This window comes from Acipenser ruthenus, chromosome 43, assembly GCF_902713425.1.
Source record: "Acipenser ruthenus chromosome 43, fAciRut3.2 maternal haplotype, whole genome shotgun sequence".
NCBI lineage: Eukaryota > Metazoa > Chordata > Actinopteri > Acipenseriformes > Acipenseridae > Acipenser > Acipenser ruthenus.
In genome coordinates this window covers 8,781,825-8,803,547 of record NC_081231.1, presented here as the reverse complement: position 1 = coordinate 8,803,547, position 21,723 = coordinate 8,781,825, and the positions used below count along the sequence as shown (strand labels likewise).

Genomic DNA, 21,723 nt, shown 5'->3' with positions numbered 1-21,723 from the left:
TCGCCCAACTACTGAACTGTGGGGGGGGGTTCTGACTGAAAGAGGAAGAACACTTTCAGTTTCGATTTGAATCACAAGTCGTTCAGCGAGCCAGTCATACAGGAGCACAGGAAGCGCTTTCCAAACCCGCCCGTGTTGTGTCCCGATGTGAGGAGCGCTGAGACAGGCTCGCTTTTCTAAAGGTAAGCAGGACATTAGAGCACGCTGTTGTGTTCAAGGAATGGAGTAGAAAGTGAACATGTGGTTCAGAGCAGACACGCACTCTGACAGGCTGGGTGGGGTTTAACATGGCTACTGCGACAGGATCACTGTTACTGCAGCTGCGGGCACCCACTCTGCATTTTATAATGGAGCGAAACTAACCACACACCATTTCTGAGGATGTGTACTAGCTATGTAACAGTGGAAATGACATCGTCCTGTCACACAAAACACGGTGTAATTGCACTTGAGAGAGAAAACGCTGAGAACTGAGATGTATGAATTCTGTTCATGTAACTTGTACTGTGATCGTGTCGCTTGTGAATATAGAACACAAAGCTACCTAATGATTCGCTGGCTGCAGAGTCATTTGCTGCTAGGGAAGAGTGATCTGACTCGCTTCGTGCTGGCAGGAAAGAGAAGTCAAACACAGACACAGACGCTGTGTGTTCATGAATCTTGAATAGAAAGTTCTTAACTCTCGTATTTGAATAAACGAGATATTTAGTAAGCAAAGGTGCTGGGTGGGGTTCAGCCCTGGCAGGGTGCAAATCGTTTTGCAAACGCGTTCAATAAGCCGAGCGCTTTTTTGTGGCGCTGCGAGGCGGAAGTTAGGTCTTATTGATCGGTATGTTAAAGTTGCAATGGGGTTAGTTTTGCAGGAGTTACTGGAAGACAGACAGCATCATGCCTGCATGACAGTATACTGAGCAGCGAATATTGCAGCGTTAGCGGCTGTGACAGCAGTAACTCAAACAGTCCAGTGAGGGTGGAAGATGACGTTGATAATGTTGTGATAGAGCCGGCTACACCGATGCTGCATTTAAAACCCACTTTCGGATGGAGCGAGCATCATTCGAGGTAGTCTATGTCATGTTTTATTTTAATAATACTAATAGTAATTGTAATATTTATAATAATAATTAAGTTAATGTCACTCCCCCCCCCCCCCCCCCCCCCCCCCCTTTTGTTAAAGAAACGTTATAACTGTGCAGGGGTAGCAAAACTATGAGAATAACAGTGTTTAACATTGCTAACGTAATAAAAATACTACAGTATGTGACCATAAGTTTATTTTTATTGACAATAACATTTATAAATGTGTGCCGCCATTACAAAACATAAGACTGTTTACTTCTTGTACGTGTGGAAACGTACGAAAAACGTCGCTTTTTAAAGCAATCAAGATTTACACATTAACAATGATACAAGCCTAGACAATCATGTCCTTAACACTGATATTTTGTTCAGATGTGAGCGCGCTTTGCACCCTGCTCGTTCACCTCCGTCATTTTGACACGCCCACAGAGCCAGCGGCTGCGTGTTAGCTGACGTCACAGAGCGCTTTTTTGTAACGGGGCGTTCAATAGAAAACGTTACGGGACGTTCTGTACCGCTCTGGCTATTGAACGCATCCCTGCAGCTAAACCGAGAGGACGGGGACATTTCCACGGGGCTCAACGACTAGAGGGGGGCCCTGGATAAGGGGAAAACAAATTATATATATATATATATAGAGAGAGATAGATAGATATTAGGGGTGAGTCAAAATATTCGAATATTCTACATACAATTAACATTCGAATTCATTGATATTGGTTCGAATACTTGAAAAGATGTTTATACAATAATTGTGTTTAAATGAATACATTATTATTGTTTTAACAAATGTAAAAATGCGCCAACGACAGTCGTAAAACTCTCACCTCACTGGCCACTGCAGATACTGACAGGTAGGCGGGCGCACTTCATCATGCAGCTCTGCTATTGGCTAAGGGAGTAGAGGCCAGTGACGTATTGTTTCCTGTAGTCTCGCGTCTGCAATACGAACAGCAGCTTCGAAAAAGAGTAACGCCTGGAATTATCTTGAGAAATGAAATGAGACCCCTGAACAAAAGCATATCTTTGAGAGCCATTTCAACCAGCTTCTCTCTATAACCCTAACCCTAACCCATGCACTGCAACACACACTGAGAGCCATTTCAACCAGCTTCTCTCTCTGAATTGGTTTATTCTTGTATTTGTATCATTGTGACTCATACTGCAGGTACTGCAAAGCTACCTGGTAAACAAATAACAACACACAATAATGATCAGATCACTAGTCGTCCCCCCCACCCACCCACCCACACACCCACACACATGCCTGGCAGGGCTTTTGCATTTCCACACTGCCACACAAGTATACAATTGTAGACAAATGCACTGAATCAAATACCCAGATCAGTAGTTTTGTAATAGCTGCTAAAGGCTCAATTAATAGAGAAGATACACACCTCTATAGCACCAATATCATGTATATAAATATTCACAATTAATTGCCAAGGCAGTTCTCATACAATATAACAGCAATCATATAGATCACATATCTAAATGGTATTTTAGTAAACCACTTGGTTAAGGTCAGCAACACAAACAGTAAGAGATGAATCATCAAACAAGATCTGCAACCAGCAAACATCTATCCCAGTGTAGCACCAACCCCCCTTTCTCTATCCTTACTGAGGATACCGTAAAGCAGTCACTGTCACTCAAACACTTGTGTTGTTTTCCAGGGAAATGAAGATGGGATTCCTGGGGAGGACCTGTCTCATTGTCTTGAGTTTGCTACCAGCTGTTTCTACACAGAGAGGTGAGAGGGACTGTAGAAATGAAACTGATGAAGAGACACATCACTAATGCTACCCTGAAGATCTTTGAACAGGACAGATCCACTGAGATGCAAAATCACAAGTTCAGAGATGTCCTGTTTTTATAGGAAGGGGAATTGTAGTTCAGTTTGCCTGTTCAGTTTCCTAACCTACTAACACTGTGCTGGGGCTTTGGTTGAGTTCCAGACCAGTGGGTCTAATGCACCAGCGTTCACAGCTGGATGTTTAGTGTAGAGCTGCCAGGGTCACAGCTTATAGCTCATATCTCATAGCTGGATGTTTAGTGTAGAAGTCCCAGGGTCACAGCTTATAGCTCATATCTCATAGCTGGATGTTTAGTGTAGAGCTCCCAGGGTCACAGCTTATAGCTCATATCTCATAGCTGGATGTTTAGTGTAGAGCTCCCAGGGTCACAGCTTATAGCTCATATCTCATAGCTGGATGTTTAGTGTAGAAGTCCCAGGGTCACAGCTTATAGCTCATATCTCATAGCTGGGTGTTTAGTGTAGAGCTCCCAGGGTCACAGCTTATAGCTCATATCTCATAGCTGGATGTTTAGTGTAGAAGTCCCAGGGTCACAGCTTATAGCTCATATCTCATAGCTGGGTGTTTAGTGTAGAGCTCCCAGGGTCACAGCTTATAGCTCATATCTCATAGCTGGATGTTTAGTGTAGAAGTCCCAGGGTCACAGCTTATAGCTCATATCTCATAGCTGGGTGTTTAGTGTAGAGCTCCCAGGGTCACAGCTTATAGCTCATATCTCATAGCTGGATGTTTAGTGTAGAGGTGTCAGGGTCACAGCTTATAGCTCATATCTCATAGCTGGATGTTTAGTGTAGAAGTCCCAGGGTCACAGCTTATAGCTCATATCTCATAGCTGGATGTTTAGTGTAGAAGTCCCAGGGTCACAGCTTATAGCTCATATCTCATAGCTGGGTGTTTAGTGTAGAGCTCCCAGGGTCACAGCTTATAGCTCATATCTCATAGCTGGATGTTTAGTGTAGAAGTCCCAGGGTCACAGCTTATAGCTCATATCTCATAGCTGGGTGTTTAGTGTAGAGCTCCCAGGGTCACAGCTTATAGCTCATATCTCATAGCTGGATGTTTAGTGTAGAGCTCCCAGGGTCACAGCTTATAGCTCATATCTCATAGCTGGATGTTTAGTGTAGAGCTCCCAGGGTCACAGCTTATAGCTCATATCTCATAGCTGTGTGCTTCTTCTTCTACTAGGGTACTGTTTGAGCAAATGCTTGTTTGTTTCTAATTGCCAGTGTTTTGTTTTTCAGATGGCAGCTCTGTTGTTGGCTCTGATCAGCCCCTCATCGCCTCTCCTGGTGAAGATGTCATCCTGCCCTGTCACATCACCCCCAGTCTTAGTGCTGTGGACATGGATGTGAGGTGGTTCAGACAGAAATTCAGGATCCCAGTTCATTTATATGAAGATCGAAGGGATCGCACAGATGTTCAGGACAGTGACTATCGGGGCCGCACTGCTCTCTCTAGAGTGGGGCTGAAGGAAGGCATTCTCTCTCTTAACCTGAGAAACCTCCGTCACACTGATAGCGGGGTCTATTCCTGCTATGCCACTGATGGAGTCTGGAATGGACAAGGAAAGACTGAACTGATAGTTAGAGGTCAGTGCTGAATTGCAATGTGTTTTCATCTGAAATAGCACCTCCATATCCTGGAGACCTGGCTGGAGTGTCTTCTGTGTGTGTCTCACTGTCTGTATTCCCTGACAGCTCTGGGGACCCAGCCCTCAATCTCTATGGACTCTACACAAGGAGAGCAGACCCGGCTGGTGTGCAGATCAGAGGGGTGGAGCCCTGAACCTGAAGTGATCTGGAGAGACAGGGATGGAAACAATGTGACATCACTGTCCAACACAACAGTGCAGAGGGACAGTAAGGGGCTCCTCAGTGTCAGCAGCTACATCAAAATCAAACAGCAGTCCAACATGTTCTCCTGTCTGGTTAGAAGTAAAACACCCAAACCAGACTGGGAATCCAAACTCCACATATCCAGTGAGTATCACATGTTTGTGGATTGAGCCTGACTGACACTGACCATAGATTACAGTCATCATGATGGGGCATCAACATCTGAATCAAACACATGAACTAGTGGACCAGTCAATATCTGAATCAAACACATGAACTAGTGGACCAGTCAATATCTGAATCAAACACAAGAACTAGTGGACCAGTCAATATCTGAATCAAACACAAGAACTAGTGGACCAGTCAATATCTGAATCAAACACAAAAACTAGTGGACCAGTCAATATCTGAATCAAACACAAGAACTAGTGGACCAGTCAATATCTGAATCAAACACATGAACTAGTGGGCCAGTCAATATCTGAATCAAACATATTTGTGTGTGTGTGTGTGTGTGTGTGTGGGGAGTGTAGTCAGTGTTGGGAGGGGTGTGATCAGTGTTGGGAGGGGTGTGTGGAATGCTCACTATGAGGGGGTGTGGTCAGTGTTGGGAGGGGTGTGTGGAATGCTCACTATGAGGGGTGTGGCTCAGTGTTGGGAGGGGTGTGTGGAATGCTCACTATGAGGGAGTGTGGCTCAGTGTTGGGAGGGGTGTGTGGAATGCTCACTATGAGGGGGTGTGGTCAGTGTTGGGAGGGGTGTGATCAGTGTTGGGAGGGGTGTGTGGAATGCTCACTATGAGGGGGTGTGGTCAGTGTTGGGAGGGGTGTGTGGAATGCTCACTATGAGGGGTGTGGCTCAGTGTTGGGAGGGGTGTGTGGAATGCTCACTATGAGGGAGTGTGGCTCAGTGTTGGGAGGGGTGTGTGGAATGCTCACTATGAGGGGGTGTGGTCAGTGTTGGGAGGGGTGTGTGGAATGCTCACTATGAGGGGTGTGGCTCAGTGTTGGGAGGGGTGTGTGGAATGCTCACTATGAGGGGTGTGGCTCAGTGTTGGGAGGGGTGTGTCGAATGCTCACTATGAGGGCTGTGTCTCAGTGGTGGGAGGGGTGTGTGGAATGCTCACTATGAGGGGTGTGGTCAGTGTTGGGAGGGGTGTATGGAATGCTCACTATGAGGGGTGTGTGGAATGCTCACTATGAGGGGTGTGGTCAGTGTTGGGAGGGGTGTGTGGAATGCTCACTATGAGGGGTGTGGCTCAGTGTTGGGAGGGGTGTGTGGAATGCTCACTATGAGGGGTGTGGCCAGTGTTGGGAGGGGTGTGTGGAATGCTCACTATGAGGGGTGTGGTCAGTGTTGGGAGGGGTGTATGGAATGCTCACTATGAGGGGTGTGGTCAGTGTTGGGAGGGGTGTGTGGAATGCTCACTATGAGGGGGTGTGGTCAGTGTTGGGAGGGGTGTGTGGAATGCTCACTATGAGGGCTGTGTCTCAGTGTTGGGAGGGGTGTGTGGAATGCTCACTATGAGGGGTGTGGTCAGTGTTGGGAGGGGTGTATGGAATGCTCACTATGAGGGGTGTGGTCAGTGTTGGGAGGGGTGTGTGGAATGCTCACTATGAGGGGTGTGATCAGTGTTGGGAGGGGTGTGTGGAATGCTCACTATGAGGGGTGTGGTCAGTGTTGGGAGGGGTGTGTGGAATGCTCACTATGAGGGAGTGTGGCTCAGTGTTGGGAGGGGTGTGTGGAATGCTCACTATGAGGGGGTGTGGTCAGTGTTGGGAGGGGTGTGTGGAATGCTCACTATGAGGGGTGTGGCTCAGTGTTGGGAGGGGTGTGTGGAATGCTCACTATGAGGGGTGTGGCTCAGTGTTGGGAGGGGTGTGTGGAATGCTCACTATGAGGGGGTGTGGTCAGTGTTGGGAGGGGTGTGTGGAATGCTCACTATGAGGGGTGTGGCCAGTGTTGGGAGGGGTGTGTGGAATGCTCACTATGAGGGGTGTGGTCAGTGTTGGGAGGGGTGTGTGGAATGCTCACTATGAGGGGGTGTGGTCAGTGTTGGGTGGGGTGTGTGGAATGCTCACTATGAGGGGTGTGTGGAATGCTCACTGAGGGGGTGTGGCTCAGTGTTGGGAGGGGTGTGTGGAATGCTCACTATGAGGGGGTGTGGCTCAGTGTTGGGAGGGGTGTGTGGAATGCTCACTATGAGGGGGTGTGGCTCAGTGGTGGGAGGGGTGTGTGGAATGCTCACTATGAGGGGGTGTGGCTCAGCGGTGGGAGGGGTGTGTGGAATGCTCACTATGAGGGGTGTGGTCAGTGTTGGGAGGGGTGTGTGGAATGCTCACTATGAGGGGGTGTGGTCAGTGTTGGGAGGGGTGTGTGGAATGCTCACTATGAGGGGGTGTGGTCAGTGTTGGGAGGGGTGTGTGGAATGCTCACTGAGGGGTGTGGTCAGTGTTGGGAGGGGTGTGTGGAATGCTCACTATGAGGTGTGTGGTTCAGTGTTGGGAGGGGTGTGTGGAATGCTCACTATGAGGGGTGTGGCTCAGTGTTGGGAGGGGTGTGCAGAATGCTCACTATGAGGGGGTGTGGTTCAGTGTTGGGAGGGGTGTGTAGAATGCTCACTATGAGGGGTGTGGCTCAGTGTTGGGAGGGGTGTGTGGAATGCTCACTATGAGGGGTGTGGTTCAGTGTTGGGAGGGGTGTGTGGAATGCTCACTATGAGGGGTGTGGTCAGTGTTGGGAGGGGTGTGTGGAATGCTCACTATGAGGGGTGTGGTTCAGTGTTGGGAGGGGTGTGTGGAATGCTCACTATGAGGGGTGTGGTCAGTGTTGGGAGGGGTGTGTGGAATGCTCACTATGAGGGCTGTGGTCAGTGTTGGGAGGGGTGTGTGGAATGCTTACTATGAGGGGTGTGGTCAGTGTTGGGAGGGGTGTGTGGAATGCTCACTATGAGGGGTGTGGTCAGTGTTGGGAGGGGTGTGTGGAATGCTCACTATGAGGGGTGTGGTCAGTGTTGGGAGGGGTGTGTGGAATGCTCACTATGAGGGGTGTGGCTCAGTGTTGGGAGGGGTGTGTAGAATGCTCACTATGAGGGGTGTGGTTCAGTGTTGGGAGGGGTGTGTGGAATGCTCACTATGAGGGGTGTGGTTCAGTGTTGGGAGGGGTGTGTGGAATGCTCACTATGAGGGGTGTGGTCAGTGTTGGGAGGGGTGTGTGGAATGCTCACTATGAGGGCTGTGGTCAGTGTTGGGAGGGGTGTGTGGAATGCTTACTATGAGGGGTGTGGTCAGTGTTGGGAGGGGTGTGTGGAATGCTCACTATGAGGGCTGTGGTCAGTGTTGGGAGGGGTGTGTGGAATGCTCACTATGAGGGGTGTGGTTCAGTGTTGGGAGGGGTGTGTGGAATGCTCACTATGAGGGGGTGTGGTCAGTGTTGGGAGGGGTGTGTGGAATGCTCACTATGAGGGGTGTGGTCAGTGTTGGGAGGGGTGTGTGGAATGCTCACTATGAGGGGTGTGGTTCAGTGTTGGGAGGGGTGTGTGGAATGCTCACTATGAGGGGTGTGGTCAGTGTTGGGAGGGGTGTGTGGAATGCTCACTATGAGGGGTGTGGTCAGTGTTGGGAGGGGTGTGTGGAATGCTCACTATGAGGGGTGTGGTCAGTGTTGGGAGGGGTGTGTGGAATGCTCACTATGGGGTGTGGCTCAGTGTTGGGAGGGGTGTGTGTGTTCCAGTGTGTTGAGCTGCTGTGTTGTTTTCCAGGTGATTTTTTCCCAGGAGTCTCTGGATGGATGGTGGCTTTCTTCTTGACTTTAGCTCTCAGTATTGGAGCCATTCCTCTGCTGGTGATCCAATGGAGAAAAATGGATGGTATGAACTTTATCATTATCATGAAACATTTCATATAGCTCTGTGCATTTTAAACATGTCAAACAGGTTTACAGTAATATTGACTGTACTGTTTTTCTTCTAGCCATGGAGAGAAAGCTTGAGCCTATGGGTAAGTAAAGCACTTAATGAAGAGATGCTGAAAACCCATTCCAGGTTTCTGCAGCAGTATCTTAAACTACCACACCCATAAATAAGGACATCCCTGGACCGGAAATCCAGCTCACTAGAAATCATTATAAATAATAAGTAAATAATAATAAATATAATTGTTTTTATACATTGCAATTGTTATTTTATTGTTTCCAGGACCCTTTTGTAAACAAGACCTGATTAAATAAATTAATAAATTAAATCTCCTGGTTAAATAAATTAATCTATTCAAATTTAAATTTAAAAAAAGTTGTTTTCTTTATTGGACATAAAGGTTTAGGAATATAAATGTTTCCTTTTAGAGGGATGTTGAAAATTGTAACAATTTTAGTTTGTATGTTTCATATACTTCTCAGATAGCAGATTCATTTTCACATGGACATCCTGTTCTTTTAACTGGGTGTGTTTTTCATACTGCAATTTAATCTGTACTGGAGCTGAAATAACCACACACTGTTCTGTCTGATTCATTTTAATCTGTACTGGAGCTGAAATAACCACACACTGTTCTGTCTGATTCATTTTAATCTGTACTGGAGCTGAAATAACCACACACTGTTCTGTCTGATTCATTTTTTTAGCTGCTAAGTGCCTTCGTAAGGAACTTGGTAAGAATTGGTTTTTATTTTCAAAATTACCACAAAGGTTTCTATCCTTCTATCTGTCTGTGTGTCTGTGTTAGCTTTCTATCCTTCTATCTGTCAGTGTGTCTGTGTTAGCTTTCTATCCTTCTATCTGTCTGTGTGTCTGTGTTAGCTTTCTATCCTTCTATCTGTCTGTGTGTCTGTGTTAGCTTTCTATCCTTCTATCTGTCTGTGTGCCTGTGTTAGCTTTCTATCCTTCTATCTGTCTGTGTGCCTGTGTTAGCTTTCTATCCTTCTATCTGTCAGTGTGTCTGTGTTAGCTTTCTATCCTTCTATCTGTCTGTGTGCCTGTGTTAGCTTTCTATCCTTCTATCTGTCTGTGTCTGTGTTAGCTTTCTATCCTTCTATCTGTCTGTGTGCCTGTGTTAGCTTTCTATCCTTCTATCTGTCTGTGTGTCTGTGTTAGCTTTCTATCCTTCTATCTGTCTGTGTGTCTGTGTTAGCTTTCTATCCTTCTATCTGTCTGTGTGTCTGTGTTAGCTTTCTATCCTTCTATCTGTCTGTGTGCCTGTGTTAGCTTTCTATCCTTCTATCTGTCTGTGTGCCTGTGTTAGCTTTCTATCCTTCTATCTGTCTGTGTGTCTGTGTTAGCTTTCTATCCTTCTATCTGTCTGTGTGTCTGTTAGCTTTCTATCCTTCTATCTGTCTGTGTGCCTGTGTTAGCTTTCTATCCTTCTATCTGTCTGTGTGCCTGTGTTAGCTTTCTATCCTTCTATCTGTCTGTGTTAGCTTTCTATCCTTCTATCTGTCTGTGTGCCTGTGTTAGCTTTCTATCCTTCTATCTGTCTGTGTCTGTGTTAGCTTTCTATCCTTCTATCTGTCTGTGTGTCTGTGTTAGCTTTCTATCCTTCTATCTGTCTGTGTGCCTGTGTTAGCTTTCTATCCTTCTATCTGTCTGTGTGTCTGTTAGCTTTCTATCCTTCTATCTGTCTGTGTGCCTGTGTTAGCTTTCTATCCTTCTATCTGTCTGTGTGTCTGTTAGCTTTCTATCCTTCTATCTGTCTGTGTGCCTGTGTTAGCTTTCTATCCTTCTATCTGTCTGTGTGTCTGTGTTAGCTTTATATCCTTCTATCTGTCTGTGTGCCTGTGTTAGCTTTCTATCCTTCTATCTGTCTGTGTGTCTGTTAGCTTTCTATCCTTCTATCTGTCTGTGTGCCTGTGTTAGCTTTCTATCCTTCTATCTGTGTGCCTGTGTTAGCTTTCTATCCTATGTGTCTGTGTGCCTGTGTTAGCTTTCTATTCTTCTGTCGAGTCCAGTGCACTACTCCATGTGTGCATGCAGACCATTTCTCTACTAGACCTGCTCAAGGATATCTCATGTCAGTCACAGTTAGACTAGCTGTTTAATACACAGTGTGATTTGTTATTCAAAGTTATTCAATAGATGATTTTACACCTCACTGTTCAGAATGTAATCCAGCTCTCTTCTTTGACAGAGTCTATGAGCCGTGAGGTCCCTAAATCAGGTATGTAGAGTGTGTGTAAATCCACAGCCTGACTCACCCCAGCTCAGCCCTGCCAGTTAGTGTGTGCTACACATCTTCTGAACTGTAGAAAGTACAGGAGGAGTGATTGTAAAATAATGCTCTCTTTATTTCTGTGTTCTAGAATGGAAGTGGATCCTCAGCTCAGCAGGTATGTGTCTCTTCAATGGATTCCTTTCACAGTGGAGGGTAAAAGAATAGCGAGGAGCCCCGTCTCACTCACTGTGTTTACATCTATATTTACATTCTGCCTCATTTAAACCTCTGTGCACTCCCAGCTCAGCTAATGCCAGCCTCGTGTGCCTCCCAAAGGTAACACATATAGGTAAAGTACCTTGCTCAAAGGTACAACAGCAGTGTCCCCCACCTGGGATTGAACCCACGACCCTCCGGTCAAGAGTCCAGAGCCCTAACCACTACTCCACACTGCTGCCCCGTGCTGTGTGTGTGTGTGTCTGTGTGTGTGTGAGTGTCTGTGTCTCTGTGTGTCAGTGTGTGTGTGTGTCAGTGTGTGTGTCTCTGTGTCAGTGTGTGTGTGTCAGTGAGTGTGTCAGTGTGTGTGTCTCTGTGTGTCAGTGTGTGTGTCTTTGTCAGTGTGTGTCAATGTGTGTGTCAGTGTGTGTCTGTGTGTCAGTGTGTGTGTGTGTGTCTCTGTGTGTCATTGTGTGTGTGTGTGTCCGTGCGTGTGTGTGTGTCAGTGTGTGTGTCTATGTGTGTCAGTGTGTGTGTGTCAGTGTGTGCGTGTGTGTGTGTCAGTGTGTGTGTCTGTGTCAGTGTGTGTGTGTGTCAGTGTGTGTGTGTGTGTGTGTCTGTGTCAGTGTGTGTGTGTCTGTGTGTGTGTGTCAGTGTGTGTGTTTGATTGCGTGCAGCTGCAGGGCAGGAGATGACGATTGAGACAAGATACTGAACAGACATCTGAGATCCCTCTTTTTCTACTGTTATTCTATACTTTTTTATTTTGTGTCCTGTTTTGAAAATGTTTTCCGGATGGAGATGGACGGAGGTGTAAGTAATCTAAATGACCTGCCCGCATCGGATACATATATACACATATATACACATATATACACATATATACACATATATACACATATATACACATATATACACATATATACACATATATACACATATATATATAGTACTGTGCAAAAGTTTTAGGCAGGTGTGAAAAAATGCTGTAAAGTAAGAATGCTTTCAAAAATAGACATGTTAATAGATTATATTTATCAATTAACTAAATGCAAAGTGAGTGAACAGAAGAAAAATCTAAATCAAATCCATATTTGGTGTGACCACCCTTTGCCTTCAAAACAGCATCAATTCTTCTAGGTACACTTGCACAAAGTCAGGGATTTTGTAGGCATATAGTCAGGTGTATGATTAAACAATTATACCAAACAGGTGCTAATGATCATCAATTCAATATGTAGGTTGAAACACAATCATTAACTGAAACAGAAACAGCTGTGTAGGAGGAATAAAACTGGGTGAGGAACAGCCAAACTCAGCTAACAAGGTGAGGTTGCTGAAGACAGTTTACTGTCAAAAGTCATACACCATGGCAAGACTGAGCACAGCAACAAGACACAAGGTATTTATACTGCATCAGCAAGGTCTCTCCCAGGCAGAAATTTCAAGGCAGACAGGGGTTTCCAGATGTGCTGTCCAAGCTCTTTTGAAGAAGCACAAAGAAACAGGCAACATTGAGGACCGTAGATGCAGTGGTCGGCCAAGGAAACTTACTGCAGCAGATGAAAGACACATCATGCTTACTTCCCTTCGCAATCGGAAGATGTCCAGCAGTGCCATCAGCTCAGAATTGGCAGAAAACAGTGGGACCCTGGTACACCCATCTACTGTCCGGAGAAGTCTGGTCAGAAGTGGCCTTCATGGAAGACTTGCGGCCAAAAAGCCATACCTCTGACGTGGAAACAAGGCCAAGCGACTCAACTATGCACGAAAACACAGGAACTGGGGTGCAGAAAAATGGCAGCAGGTGCTCTGGACTGATGAGTCAAAATTTGAAATATTTGGCTGTAGCAGAAGGCAGTTTGTTCGCCGAAGGGCTGGAGAGCGGTACACGAATGAGTGTCTGCAGGAAACAGTGAAACATGGTGGAGGTTCCTTGCATGTTTGGGGCTGCATTTCTGCAAATGGAGTTGGGGATTTGGTCAGAATCAATGGTCTCCTCAATGCTGAGAAGTACAGGCAGATACTTATCCATCATGCAATACCATCAGGGAGGCATCTGATTGGCCCCAAATTTATTCTGCAGCATGACAACGACCCCAAACATACAGCGAAAGTCATTAAGAACTATCTTCAGTGTAAAGAAGAACAAGGAGTCCTGGAAGTGATGGTATGGCCCCCACAGAGCCCTGATCTCAACATCATCGAGTCTGTCTGGGATTACATGAAGAGAGAGAAGCAACTGAGGCTGCCTAAATCCACAGAAGAACTGTGGTTAGTTCTCCAAGATGTTTGGGCCAACCTACCTGCCGAGTTCCTTCAAAAACTGTGTGCAAGTGTACCTAGAAGAATTGATGCTGTTTTGAAGGCAAAGGGTGGTCACACCAAATATGGATTTGATTTAGATTTTTCTTCTGTTCACTCACTTTGCATTTTGTTAATTGATAAATATAAACTATTAACATGTCTATTTTTGAAAGCATTCTTTACAGCATTTTTTCACACCTGCCTAAAACTTTTGCACAGTACTGTATATATATATATATATATATATATATATATATACAGTATATATATATCCAGTCAGCGCTCTGGTATATGTTACGTGACTCGGTCTGCTCCAGTGAAACGATCAGTAAAATGGACACTACGACAGCCAAAATATAAGCATTTATATTGAAGGCTATGGTTTTTTTTAAGCTACACACTTTAATTACAAGCTACTGTACTCTGCTCACCAACATTCACATTTTGTTATCTTGTTGTTAACTTTATTAAAACTCGAATACAATAGTTATTATCACTGACTCAGATTAAACGTAGCATGTTAACATCGCTTTTTTCATTTCTTTTAATGTGATTAATAACATGTTCCGGTAATTTTATTTTAAATGTGTGGTGCAGCAGCAGTCTCGGGTCCACACCGTCAGCCGAGTGTAGATATACTGTTTACATCCTCGCTATGGCCTTCATTATACGATTAAATAGTGATTTTAAAAACTCAAACTGATGCTCATGTTGGCTCGTACAGCTCTATGCAACCGGCACGGCAAAAAAACAAAAACATTGACGTGTGTTTTTAATAAGGAACCAAGATTTAAATGAACATTTGCAAATGAAACAAAACTGAAACTTTGATGTGCTTTTTTATGGTAGTAGTGACAAATACTGTAATAACAAAGAAAATGAAAAAATAAAAACAGTACTAATATTATTAATAATTTAGCTAATGCCTTTACCCAGGGTGACTTCCTTAACTTACTCCAGCAGCTTGTTCGTTTTGGGTTGTCCTTTTACTATAGCGAACAAAAGGCTTTGGATCCAGACAGGGTTGTTATAGCGAGGCTGTGCTGTATTCAGTGTTTGACATGTATGTTTAATATACCACACTCGCACATTTGTTATTTCATTTCTGTTGTTTTTCACCTCCCATAGTGTTCAACATTTAACAGAGGATAGAAAGAAGTTTGGATCAGAATCCAATATCATCCCTTACAGAAAAGTACTATACTGCAAGTATACTTGTGTCTGGTTTTAGTATACTATTGGTACCATTATACTATCCTATTTTGGCACAAGTTTACTTGCAGTATCCACTTTTTATATTCTCTTTGTAAATAATGCAACATAGTTCTCAAATATTGGACATTTCTTAGATTGTATCTTACTTCTCTTTTGCATACCTGCATTGCCTCTTGCTAGATATGCACCTCCAGATTCTAACAAATACTTTTAGAAAACCAGGAGCAACTTCTGCTCTGAATCAAAAAGCTATAATGCTCTGCGGCTGCTCGTCTATGTGGATAACTATTGAAAAACTAGTAGAAACTAAAACACAAGTCTGGGAAAGCAAATGGAAGTCTAGAAAAAAGTATGGAATTTTGATGTTGAAAAAGTGTATGAACCCTGTGTTTAGTTATAATGCCCCAGATTGTGAACTCACTGTGAAGTGAAGATCACATGTAGACACTGCAGGGCTCCATATGTTACACTTTGACATGCATCTAGAGAACTGCTGATCTGATTGTGATGAAACTTGGTACAGACATTCTTTCTACACATTATTAAGAGTATTACAATTTGGAGCCTGTCTGCACCTCTCCTCTCATGAGTGTACCCCTCCCTCTATCCTTCTCTCCTCTCCTCTCCTCTTCTCCTCAGTGGGGATGCATATCCCAGTGTATACTCGAGGCTGGGCTTCTGATTGTCAGTGTTTTACCCGACTTTTCTACTCTACTTTAAGAATTCATCTGATCCCTGTGAAGCAGTTTGTGTCTCTCAATCACAACTGAGAAACGTGTTCATAGTAAACTTGATTCATTCTGTGAAACAACTAAATGGGCTTTTCAACCAGCCAAGCCTTCATTTTCATTACAAGCAGGACGTGCAAACGAGATCTCGACATGTTAATAAGAGACTCCTCTTTATTAAAGCTAGAATGAACAATACAGTATTTTATTCTGGACACACTTTATTACAATCGCTGTGCGTGACTGTATTGACATTAATAAAGAGGAGTCGCTTCTGCTTTGCAATGAAAAAGTAAGACTTACGATTTAAAAGCCCATTTAGTAGAAAAAGAAACGTAAATTCAATCAGTTGTACAGTTGTGATTGAGAAGCACGAATTGCTTAAATTGTTAAGGAGATGAGAAAACTCAGGATAAAAAAACAGAAATCCGAAGCCCTAATTATGTTTATGTGCAAATACCCCTCCTCTCCCTCCCTTATACCTCCCTCTCTCCTCTCCCTCCCTCTGCTCTCCCTCCCCTCTCTCCTCTCCTATCCCCCTCCTTCTCTCTCTCTCCTCTTCTCTCCCTCTCCCCTCTACCTCCTCTCCTTCCCCTCTCTCCTGTCCCCCCTCTCCCCATCCCTCTCTCCTCGCCTCCCCCTCTCACCTCTACCTCTCCCCTCTCAAAACCTCTCTCTCCTCTCCCTCCCCTCCCCTCTCCCTCCCTCCCTCCGTCCCCTCTCTCCTGTCCCTCCCCTCTCTCCTGTCCCCCTCTCCCTCCCCCCTCCCCTCTCCTCTCCCTCTCTCCCCTCTCTCTACCTCTCTCTCCTCTCCATCCCCTCTCTCCTGTCCCCCCTCTCCCTCCCTCTCCCCTCTAGCTCCCTCTCTTCTCTCCTCCCCTCTCCCTCCCCTCTCCCTCCCCTCTCCCTCCCTCTCTACATCCCCTCTCCCTCCCTCTCTACCTCCCTTTCTCCCCTCTATCTCACTCTCTCTCCTCCCTCCCCTCCTCTCTCATCTCTTCTCCCTCCCCTTCTACCCTCTCCCTTCCTCTCCTCTCCCTCCCCTCTCTCCCTCCCTCCCTCCCTCTCCCCTCCCCTCTACCTCTGTCCCTCCCCTCTCCTCTTCCCCTCTCCCTCCCTTCTCTCCTGTCCCCCCTCTCCTCTCCTCTCCTCTCCCTCCCTCTCTCTCCTCTCCCTCCCCTCGCTCCTCTCCCTCCCCCCAACCTACCTCTCCTCTCCCTCAGTCTCCTCTCCCTCCCCTCTCTCCTGTCCCCCCCTCTCCTCTGCTATCCCCCTCCTTCTCTCTCTCATCTTCTCCTCTCCCTCCCTCTTCCTCCCCTCTCCCTCCCCTCTCCTCTCCCTCCCCTCTCTCCTCTCCTCTCCCTCCCTCCCCTCTCTCCTGTTCCCCTCTCCTCTGCTATCCCCCTCCTTCTCTCTCTCTTCTTCTCCCCTCTACCTCTCTCCCCTCCCTCCCTCTCTCCCCTCTTTCTCCTGTCCCCCCTCTCCCTCCTCTCTCTCTCCTCTCTCCTCTCCCCTCTACCTCTCCTCTCTCCTCTCCCTCCCCTCTCTCCTCTCCCTCCCCTCTCTCCTCTCCTCTCCCTCCCTCCCCTCTCTCCTGTCCCCCTCTCCTCTGCTATCCCCCCTCCTTCTCTCTCTCTCTCTTCTTCTCCCCTCTACCTCTCTCCCCTCCCTCCCTCTTTCTCCTGTCCCCCCTCTCCCTCCCCTCTCTCCTCTCCCATCTACCTCCCTCTCTCTCCTCTCCCTCCCCCCTCTCCTGTCCCTCCCTCCCTCCCCTCTTTCTTCGCCTCTCGCTCGCTCTCCCCTCTATCTCCCTCTCTCCCCTCTCCCTCCCTATCTCTCCTTCTCCCCGTCTCTCTCTACCTCCCTCTCTCCCCTCTCCCTCCCTCTTTCTCCTCTCCCTCCCCTCTCTCTCCTCTCCTCTCTCCTCCCCTCTACCTCCCTCTCTCTCCTCTCCCTCCCCTCTCCCTGTCCCTCCTGTTGTGTCCTATGATAATTCATTATTTAGTTTCAACAGTAGATGGCAATGTTATAAGGAGCAGATTTTCCGGCTAAGCAAAACCGCCTTTCCTGCTATCGCTGCGGTTCTTCGACTCACCTGGCAAATGCTTCCACCTGCCCTGCTTCAAAAGTTAAATGCAACAACTGCGGACATTTTGCGAAAGTGTGTCGCTCTGCCAACACACATGTGGTAAGTGAAATTGTTGTTCCCGAACTTACAGTACTATACATGAATGATGCTGTCTCATACAAAGACAAACTTGTCTGTACTGTGCAAATTGGAGTGTCAGATACTCATAGCTACAATATTGACCTCATTGTGGATACAGGTTCGTCAGTCTCTATACTGACTTATATAAGCAATACTTTACCGACTGTCCTTTAAATGAACCCAAAGTGAGACTGGTAACATACTCCACAGAGGACTTATGGGGACTTCACTTTACACTGAGGACTGACCACCAAGCACTGACCACACTGCTGGCTACTAAAGGCATTGGTCGTGCTGGAATGCGGATTGCTAGATGGTCGGCTTGTTTGCTCTGTTTCACTTATGATGTCACATACTGACCTGGATCACAAAATTGTACTGCTGATTGCTTGTCCAGACTGCCTCTGCCTAATTTCAATGACTCTGTGCAAGACACCGAACCTGAACTGATTGCTGCTGTTTCAACTGCACTTGCTGCTTTGCCCACATCGGATTTTACTGCTGCTTGTGAAGCTTGCCCCGAACTCTCAAAACTGCGAGCCCAAATAGATAAAGGCTGGTCTAACTCAGCTAAACAAGTTCCTCCTGAAATCATGGCTTACTTCCCTCTCCGTCACGAGTTGGCTGTATAAGATGCGTATATCCTGAGAGGTAGCCATCGTCTGATCGTGCCTATAACGCTGAGAACTTGGCTTGCTCATTTAGCTCATGAAAGTCACCAGGGCATGCTGCGCACTAAACAACGCCTCCGCGATTTGTACTGGTGGCCAAAGATGGACATGCTTGTACAGTCGGTTATATCGTCCTGACTGTCCTGCCAGCAAAAACATCTGCTGCTCCGCTTCAGCCGGTCCAACTACCAGATGGACCTTAATGGCATAAAGTTGCTATCGATATAGTGGGACCTTTTGAATGTGAAACCTGGGATCCCCGCTATGCAATAACCTTAGTGGATTATTATACTAAATGTCCTGAGGTAGCATTTACTTCACGCATTACCACTGATGTTATTACTTCGTTCCTGACTTCAGTTTTTAGCCAAAAAGGAAATCCTCACCACATTGTTACTGATAACGGTCCGCAATTCACTTCTGCTGACTTCTCTGTTTTTCTGAAAGTGTTTACTACCCACAATCGAACGGCGCTGTGGAGAGATTTAATAGGGTACTTAAGGAATGCATACTGAATGCAGAGAGAGCACGTAAACCTTGGAAGCCAGTTGTGACTGAATTTCTACACAATTACAGAGCTACACCGCACGCAACGACTGCTACATCTCCTTTTGAACTACTATACGGTCGGAAAATGCGAACCAAGTTAAACATCTTGCCGACTGTGAATGATTCCGACATGAATCAGCGCGTACAAGACACTGTACTCAGGAAACAAGAAAAAAGTAAGAAGGAGAGCTAAAGTTCCAATCTTCAAGCAGGGTGATTATGTACGAGTTAGGAAACCTGAACAAGTCAAGAAAGGATCCTGTGAGAGTACAGAGAAAGATCGGACCAAGCACTTACGTCTTGGGTGATGTCAAAACATGGAACGCATCGCACTTGACTCTGTACCCGGAGACGGCTCTGGATTCGCAAACAGAGGTACCCAGAGCAACAGAACAATGTGACACCTCTCCTACTAGTCCAGTTAGAAGCCAGTGCATACGGAGACCACCGGCGTGGCAAGAGGACATTCCACCACTGCGGAGCGAGGGTGGAGAAGGAGCGGGCTCTGGAGGCAGGGGAGCGTAGAGGAGGTAGAGCCAGTCTTCTAGTGCAGGCGGAGCGGAGAGGTCGAGTGGGGGTGTAGGGAGAGATGAGGGTCTGGAGGTAGCTGGGTGCAGTCTGGTCAAGGCATCTGTAGGCTAGTACAAGAGTCTTGAACTGGATGCGAGCGGTGATCGGGAGCCAGTGGAGTTGCGTGGGAGAAGCGAGGCAGTGAGAACACCAGGCGAGCAGCGGAGTTCTGGATGAGCTGGAGCGGACGGGTGGCGGACACAGGGAGGCCAGCCAGGAGGGAGAGTACCAAGGCCTGGACCAGGAGCTGGGTAGCGTAGTTGGTGAGGAAGGGTTGGATTCTTCGGATGTTGCTCAGGAAGAATCGGCAAGTGCGTGCCAGAGTGGAGATGTGCTGGGAATAAGAGAGGCAGGGGTCCAGGGTGACTCCGAGGTTCTTAGCGGAGGAAGAGGAAGAGAGTGTGGAGGAGGAGGGAAAGAAAAGGAGGTCAGATTTGAGAGGTTGATTTAGAGAGATTAAATATTATGTCTTAATGGACGCAGTTCTTGGTCACAGACCTGCAGCGACCGGCGCCGATGTGTTGAATTCAGAGACTTGTCTTCTGGAAAGTGTTTCTCCTTTAAATTGTTTAACGCTGACAGGGATCATTTCAAACAGAGACAAATCAAACCTTACAGTGTGTGAACTGCAAGGTCTGCTGCTGCTTCATGAATTGAGTTCCATGTATTTATCAGCAACGCTTTATATTGCGTGGCATAAATTAATATTAAATAGATATGCAATAGATATTAAATGAATGTTAAATTAATATTTAATAAATGTGCACATGCTGGTTTCTTGCTAAATGTTAACCAAATATTGATTGAAAATGTAATGGCACGTCACGGCCATTTATATCACGTTTTGTTACCGTTGAAAATATGTAATAATTTCCCCTTATTGAAAATACAGTTAATCTGACTTGAATGTCAATGGAAAGTAACAAGGAATAATTGAACGTAAATTTAATATGCAATTTAACATTCATTTAATATCAGTTTAATATTAATTTATGCCACGTAATATAAAGCGTTGCTGATAAATACATGGAACTCAATTCATGAAGCAGCAGCAGACCTTGCAGTTCACACACTGTAAGGTTTGATTTGTCTCTGTTTGAAATGATCCCTGTCAGCGTTAAACAATTTAAAGGAGAAATACTTTCCAGAAGACAAGTCTCTGAATTCAACACATCGGCGCCATTTTTTCTAATGAATAAAGTGATCAGTAATCGCGCATATTATTTTGTGGTTACTTTATAAACCAGCCCTTAACAGAAAATAAAGAAATAAAGAAATAAGCTCCGTATATTGGAAATGTGAAAGTATCTGAAAATCACATTCAATTCGGTCATTTTAAAAAATCCCATCTATTAACATTGCATGTATAAAAACAAGCTGTACAGAAAAATCTCTTTAATGTTTCGTTTAGATTGTGTTTTTAATAGGCCTGCTTTAAATCTATTTTTCTGACATTTTTAAATACTATCTGTAACTTTGTAAAGTTATTATTAGTCGTAGTTAATCTAACTTTAATAATATGAAATGAAATTATTCGGTTTGTATTTGCAGTCAGCAGCATGTGAAACACAAACCCATATTTGTGTATTCGTGTGTAATCTTTTGGTACTTTATCGTTTGGGACAGTCCGGCCTCGGGATCCATTCTCAAAACAAATCCACAGCACTCCTCTGTGCACGCGTGTCCGTGGAATCTGACGTCACGTTCCACAGTGCAGCTTCTTCTTTGAGCAGCAGTGTGAACACACCCGCGCTGGGGGGGCTCGGCTCGGCTCGGCTCGGCTCGGCTCGGCTCGGGTGTGCTGCTCTGAAAAGGCTAAGATGTTTGGGCTCCAGATCTTGTTCACTCGCCGGTCACGGAAGAGCCTCCGTCAGGGTTTTCTCTCACACTTTCAGTTTGTGTTGTTCTTCTCCCCTCTTCAGGATCGTGTATCTCGCGGCTCATTGCGTTCACTGCGGTTTCCATGACAACCGAACACTGCTACAGTTCGAAATTCGAAGAACTGCTACAATTCCAACTGCGATTCCAAACTGCAGCTTGAGTTCATCCTGTCGATTTAAGAGACTTTACTGTACGAGGCGATCTTGGGGTTTAGTTAATATTTATATCTAGAAAATATTATTATTTCAAGATTCATTTTAATTGAGGTAAGAGGCTCACCTTCTGCCTTTGTCACCTTCCCCTTTCTTTCCTTCTTTCTTTCTTTTTCTTTCGTTCCTCTTTTCTCTTTTATATTATTTTATAATAATAATACTGCTCATAATAATAATAATAATAATAATAATAATAATAATAATAATCTGTCTGAGACGTCATTTTAAGGTTATTTTAGGTTGTGGTTTGGCTGGTTAAGAAAATGTCCTGTTAGGCCAGTTATTTTTTT

At 45.6% G+C, this 21,723-nt stretch overlaps 2 protein-coding genes across 4 annotated transcripts in view; both read left to right on the top strand.

Annotated features, from left to right (window-relative positions):
* Positions 1 to 21,723, top strand: part of LOC131709360 (butyrophilin subfamily 2 member A2-like) — a 184,781-nt gene that overhangs the window by 511 nt on the left and 162,547 nt on the right. The window contains exons 2-7 of the mRNA XM_059011836.1: positions 2,757 to 2,833; positions 4,139 to 4,486; positions 4,595 to 4,876; positions 8,493 to 8,600; positions 8,704 to 8,730; positions 9,353 to 9,379. Of these exons, the coding sequence (XP_058867819.1) occupies positions 2,761 to 2,833; positions 4,139 to 4,486; positions 4,595 to 4,876; positions 8,493 to 8,600; positions 8,704 to 8,730; positions 9,353 to 9,379 (865 nt within the window). The 5' untranslated portion in view covers positions 2,757 to 2,760. The remainder of the gene's footprint in view (positions 1 to 2,756; positions 2,834 to 4,138; positions 4,487 to 4,594; positions 4,877 to 8,492; positions 8,601 to 8,703; positions 8,731 to 9,352; positions 9,380 to 21,723) is intronic.
* Positions 55 to 21,723, top strand: part of LOC117410031 (E3 ubiquitin-protein ligase TRIM39-like) — a 114,430-nt gene continuing 92,761 nt past the window's right edge. For 2 of the 3 annotated variants that reach the window (XM_059011872.1, XM_059011873.1), the window contains exon 1: positions 56 to 182. The gene's annotated coding sequence lies outside the window, so the exon portion shown is untranslated. Of the gene's footprint in view, positions 183 to 21,723 lie in introns of all 3 variants that reach the window. The other variant, XM_059011874.1, reaches the window with a different exon arrangement.